The 6,673-nt window shown below is 40.8% G+C and overlaps 1 gene segment (V, D, J or C); it reads left to right on the forward strand.

Annotated features, from left to right (window-relative positions):
- The first annotated feature begins 5,331 nt into the window (after positions 1 to 5,331).
- Positions 5,332 to 6,411, forward strand: LOC122886906. The segment is given in 2 exon segments: positions 5,332 to 5,711; positions 5,825 to 6,411. Coding segments are annotated over 2 exon segments (435 nt in total).
- Positions 6,412 to 6,673: the final 262 nt, after the last annotated feature.

The following is a 6,673-nucleotide window of genomic DNA, read 5'->3' on the forward strand; positions in this document are numbered from 1 at the left end:
AGAGGTGAAGAAGGTGCAAATTGATGCAAACTCCTCACATTTTGATTGTGAAGCATGGCGTATTTGTTCAAGAGGCTGGAAAGGGTTTTGAAGGCGATCAATTGTAGGGTTTTTCCTGTTTACACTGATAATTTTTCTCCACATTTGCTCTATGGCACTCCCTCTTGAACAGTAGAACGTATTCACTCAGTTTTCCAAGGCATTTCCTTAATCTATGATTTCTTTTTAGTTTTCGCAGGTTCCACTATGTCAAGAGCTGATCTTAATTTATAGTCAAAATTATTTACTTTTTCATGAATCGTTGTGATTTCATCAGAGAGAGGTTGACTAAGCATGTGATTTGAAAACTGAATGGCTGAAGACGGACTTAAAAAACGTCTTTTAATGAGGCGTTTCGTATCGCTTGTTGCTATACCAGTGATATTCATATTGAAAACAGTAGTGATCTGATACATTAATATCAACAGTTTTATCAAGGACAATATTTCTGAGTTGTCCCAACGATATGTTGAGTCCATCCAAATCCATAGCTTTGCAGTCCGAGACGTTATCGACATGTAAATAAAAATCAGATAAGACTCTTATCATAGTTAGTAAAAGAGAGGCTCCATCTGACCCGAGCCATGTTTCTGTCAGAAACAGTATCAGTAACAACAGCTTCAATATTGTACACATCACAGTGTGTACGGCTATGTACAGAGTTTTCAAGCTGTGAATTTCTTACCGGTTTATATATAGGAGTATACTGTTTTGTTGTTGCAAAGTCCTCCTCTCTATGCTGTGATCTCTGACTAATAATTGGAATTATGGGCATTGAGAGCACCTGGGCACAAGGGGGAGCTACTGAGTCTATGCCTGAAAGGGATGATGACAGCGGTGTGGGGAAGAAGTCTGCTCAGAGACCGGATGTGACTGGTGTCGAGCCTTCTTGGCTCTCTAGACATGTGGTAGGGGATGGTCAAACTGCAGTAGTGTTAAAAACAGTAAAATATGTTGTGCGTTAGAGTGCATGCTCGTAGTCAGCTAGGATGGCCACCATCCCACAGATAAAAAGATGGACGATTCCACAAGAGGTTAAAATTGTCAATAAAAAACATGCTGTGCACTGTGCAGGCAGAATGGAGCCATGTGTGGAGGCTGAGAACCCGGCTAAAACGACCGACACCTCAGCCAAGTGGAGGGAGCTGGAGCCAGGGGTTCTCAGGGACGGTGACTGGAGCAGGGTCAGTGGCCGGAGAAGTAGCAGCATCAGCCGGATAGGGAGCAGTATCCATCTCTTCAGCACTGGTGGCGGTGACTTGTGTAGGACCTTAGAGGATGGTGTCCAAGTGGAAATTCTTTGCTCTAACTCAGTAATCTTCTTGCCAAGACAGATGCAGCTCTGGCAGCCAGATGGTGAGGTAAGTGGAGCCATGGCTTCTCGAGCATCTGCTCAACGTAAAATCCGGACGTCCGATTTCTAAAATCCTTGACCCAGTTAAAAGATGTAGTTAAAAACAACCAAGATCTGAAATGTAAATACATAAAAATGTGGCTTAAAACTGGTTAAGTAAATTCATGAGCTTTTTGGCGGACAGCCACAACGTCGACGCATGCGTAGTTTTCCAAAGTAAGAAGTGTTAACTGGCATTTGTAGGAAGTGGACTCTAAACATGTCAGAACGTGTTGTTCTTCAAATGATGGTCATCTCCTTTAGAAACAAATCAATCTAATATCTCAGATCAGTGATTGGTTAATGATCAGGAAGTAATTACGACAAGCAACTCTAAAGTTTTTCTTGTATCATAACACAAACTGATGTATATTAAAGAGTTGTTGGATGGTAACTGTGTAGATGAGTAGATAAATGAGACAGTATCACACGTCTGAGAGCACCAGACCAAAATCAGTCAGAGCGCTGACTGGGAAAGAGTCCAAGTCACCGACCACAAGTCATCCAACACCTTAACAAAGACAAGACATTAAGACACAATGGCCTCTGATCACTGCTAGGGCTGATTTAATATATAAAATATTACTATTAGGATTTTCCCATTGTAATTTCAGGAACTATAAAACGTCCTCCATGTTCCCAGAATAAAGACCAACTCTTCAGGTAACCAAGCTTCCTTCTAGTGTGACCTGCCTTGGTCTCACAATGGTACGAAGAACTGAAACTGGACATTCAGTAAACATTTCTCTGAGGCAGAGCTGCTCTGGATGCACAAATTATCTCACTGGCTCAGTTGAACTTTTCTAAAAAAGGTGATTCTCTGGCCCCGCCCACTGACCTTTATCTCAACCAATGAGATTATTTCTGTCTCCAGAGCAGAAATGTATGAGGAACCTGATGTTGAGGAGAAGGGCTGTGCAGCAGAGAGGCTGTTTAGTGTTTTCATTCTACTGCAGTGGAAGAACATTGCTCATCTGCTGTCTGCCTGGCTTTAACAACTCCAAAGACATGTTGCTTTACCTCTTTTTACTTTTCTCTCACTTTACAGGTGAGTTTAAGAACAGAGATTTAAGTTTTGTTTAACCTGCTGCATTAACCAGATTTTGCTTTTTCTGTCCACAGAGTAACACTGTACAGCTGACATTTTCCACTGTCTTCTCCTCTCAGCCTCATGAACAATGTTAGTCTAACGGCTTCATTTTCTCTACTTTTTCCAGGACTAATATCTGGAGACAAAATCTCTCCTGTAGTAGATGAAGTCAGTGAAAGAGAAGGAGAATCTGTCACACTCACATGTGAATATGAGACAACTGACAACAATATTCTCCTTCACTGGTACAGACATCATTCTGACCTTCAGGCACCTCAGTTTATACTCTTAAAAGGAGCAAGTTCAATGAGCAGTTACGAATACATCCCTGATAATCGATATGGATCTCAAACATCACAAACATCAACTGCACTGACCATCAGAGGCCTAACCCTGGCAGACACAGCTCTCTACTACTGTGCTCTAGAAACACAGTGATACAAAGTGTAGAAGAGGCTGTACAAAAACCTGAACACAGATATCTGACTGCTCGTCAAAGAGGAGGGAAGTGGGATTCAAACCACAGCTTCATATCAGATGGATTCTGCTAATTCCTGTTTTATCAGAGTCACTGTGGTTACAGCTGCTAATGAAACACTGTGGGAGGATTCACATGAGCAGCAAATCCACATCACTGAGAAACCAACTGGATGATGCTTCAAACACCTCCATGGAAACAGAAAGTATATAAATACATAAATAACTGGTGATCTAACACACCAAGAAAAAAAGTCTGGATTCCGTAATAATTTATATTTTCAGGCATTAAAATCTACAGCGTACATTCAGTAGTACCACAGTTCACCAGTTGAAGAGTAAAAGTGGCAGATTTCAACCAACAGCAGCTCTTAAAATAACTCCAGCAGCTTTGCTGTCGACCTGACACTGCTGGAGAAAATGACAAGTTCCAACTTTCACCTTTAAAGCAGAGTCTAATCTCTCATTTTCAATCCAAAAGGCAAAACAAATATGAAATGTCTGATTCTGTCTAAATATTCAGTCCTCTCAGTTCATGTATATTTGTATCGTGAAACTAATTAAGGGGCAGCAGCAGTTTCAGAATCATCAGCAGCTTTAATACTTACAGGTAAAAGTTCCTGTTGTACAGAATCAGAATTAGAATCAGAAATCAGAAATCAGAATCAGAAATACAACAGAAGACATCTCAGCTGAATCGACCAGCGACGACTACATGCAGGATGAGCTAACACTGACTAACACTGTCTAAAGGAAAACGCAGGTTAAAGACACTATGTGTAGGTTTTTAAAACCTGCCTCTTTGCTGCCCCCCAGTGGTAGCAAACAACCAGGGGACACTGAGATGAATACACTGAAAGCAACAACATGAGCCCCATTTAACACAAGTGCAACCTCCTGCCACACCTGGGTGTGACCAACTAATTATTACTTTTCTGGAGTCCATCAGACGCAGCAAAAACCTGGTGCAGTGCAGCACGTTGAGTTTAGGTTGGAAGAAAGGCTGAATACAGTATTTATACAAGCAACACAGACTCAACATGTGGCCTTTCTGCTGCAAAATCCCTGAATTCAGTGACATGTTGGAAACAATATTGGTAAAACTTGGCGTTTGCAATAAGAAGTCACCAGCAGGGGGACATGTAAGCACAGTTTTAGGCCGAAATTAGTACCAAAATTGTAGTGCACCACCTGATCAACATAAACACAACCTCAGCTGTGTCGCTGTACCTACCTCAGCACAAGCGAGTTTGGAGCCAGGAAATCACAAGGCACATGATTCAAGATTTAAGATTCAAGAACTTTATTTGTCTCATGCACATGTAGGATGTGCAGTGTAATGAAAAATGGTAATGCCCACAGTGTCATGGTTTTGGGTTTGTGTTCAGCTAGTTCCTGTTTTATGTTGCAATGTGTTTGGCCTTATATGTGTCGTGTAGTTTTTCTTCCTGTCTTTGGTTGCTTTTCTCGCCAGTTTTGATTGTTTACCCAGCCCTGATTAGTTTCACCTGTGTCTCATTTTCTCCCCTCAACTGGGTGTATTTAAGTTTGTGTGCTTCCTTTGTTCTGTTGTCAGATCGTCTTCATCAGTTTGTGTCAAGTGTTCGAACCCTTCTCCAGTGTTTCATGTGTTTATTGGATATTGTTCCGTAGATAGTGTTACTTGGACTTTTGCTCATTTATGGACTTTTGCATTTTCTGCCTGCTCCCTTATGGATTTGTTTGCCTATGGCTGGACTGCTCCCTTAGTTTTAACCTCTGCCTGCCTCACTACACCGTAAGCCCTTTCATAATAAATCCATTGAACTGCACCTGCCCTGCCTCTGTGCCTGCATTTGGGTCCAACCCCTGTATTCCTTATATACCTGCTTGACTACATGTGAAACACAGAGATAGGGCAGAACAACATATATAAAAATATGAAAATTAGAAAAGAAATGTGTGTTGAAAGCTGAACTGTAATCGATGAACAGAAGTCTCACACAGCCCCCTTCTGACTGTCAAGTGTGCACTAAAGAAGTCCTGCTGGTGGAAAATGACTTCGCGAGGGCATTTGAGAGACTGCTGGAGGCAGAACAATAATATGAGATTATTGATAGATTAAATCAATGTTCACCAGTATTTAACCAACTCCACAGGTACTAATTACAGCCCCAAATACATGTCCATCAACATTTAAGATACCTTGCAGGCAACAATCGTTACAAAGTTTACCTCAATACAAAATCAATAATTACACAAATAAATGTTTAGCAAAAAATAATTATGACATCCAGAACAGCCTAACTGAAAAATCTTGTAAAAGAACATCCATAGAATATTTATAACCAACTGGTTGTCATTTGAATATTAATTATAGAGACTCCATGAGGCGTTCGAGAGCCTTTTTAACAAGATTTCTTATTTACTGGATGATGATTGTGTAAAAGTGTGTTAAAAAGAAAACCCACCAGAATAACAGAGGTTTATCTGTATGGGCGTTAAACTGTCAAATATATTGAGGTCTGGTTTTGGTGTTGGTAACATACAGTGATGTGAGAGGAGGAATAGGTCGAGGGAGGAGCAACACTGTCAGAGCAGAGCAGAACAGAAAAGGACTCCTACTGTCAGATGCATTCAATATCTAAACCAGACAGGACACAGATACTGTCTGTAAGATGATGTCACTGCATTACTGTGTCATTTTCCAGCTTCTTCTGACCATACTAAAAGGTAGGTTAAAGCAGGAAGAATAAATACCTTTAAGGGATCTGTTTCCTAGAAACCACTGAAACAGGCCATCAGAGTTTAATATCGTCATTAACAACATTTCTCTCTTCCTTCAGGTGTCAGCTGTGAAGAACTCACTCCAGATAACGATGAAGAGTCCAGTTTAGAAGGCAGCACTGTTACTCTGTCCTACAAATACTCCAAACAAGCAACTGGTAGTGATAGTTTCTTCTGGTATCAACAATATCCAGGAAAACCACCAGAGTTCCTCATCTCTCATTTAGGAACAGGAAGACCAATATCAGATCCGGTCTCTGGACTGTCTTTTAAAGTGAGTGAGGATAAAACCCAAATGGATCTGCAGATCTCCTCTGCTGCAGTGACTCACTCTGCTGTGTACTACTGTGCTGTGAGGCCCACAGTGACAGGAAACACCAAGACTCTGTACAAAAACCTTTGGAGCAAAGACAACAGAATACTCCACAATGTCCACTAGATGGGAGTCACACACCGTTAACCTTCAATGTATTTTATGATACAGTCTGGATTATTGTAGTGGTGATAGAAACAACAGAAAATGAAGCACTAAAGGTAAAACAGACTGAGGGAAAGTGTTGTTTCATACGACATAAACTCTGATGATAATGAAGGGTTGTAGAATATCATATATATGAACAATACATCTTCATAATCGAGTGTAACAGCAAATCCTCTGACATGTAATAGAGCTTTAAATTAAACTGTAAGTCACTTGTTTTTGTGAGGCCCTCTCTTACATATTCATAACTGCCTTGTGCTGGTAATTCATATCATTTGTCCAGTTCCAGGTATAATTTCATGGTGTTGAGCTCCCTCTGGTGGTCATTGTTAGGTTACATGAAGTCCATTGCACCAGTCTCTATTTTAGTTACGGCGTATCTGAAGCTAGTGTGCAGTTCAGCATTTTCTCTCGGTGAAGTTTTGAG

This window comes from Siniperca chuatsi, linkage group LG13, assembly GCF_020085105.1.
Source record: "Siniperca chuatsi isolate FFG_IHB_CAS linkage group LG13, ASM2008510v1, whole genome shotgun sequence".
Lineage (NCBI taxonomy): Eukaryota > Metazoa > Chordata > Actinopteri > Centrarchiformes > Sinipercidae > Siniperca > Siniperca chuatsi.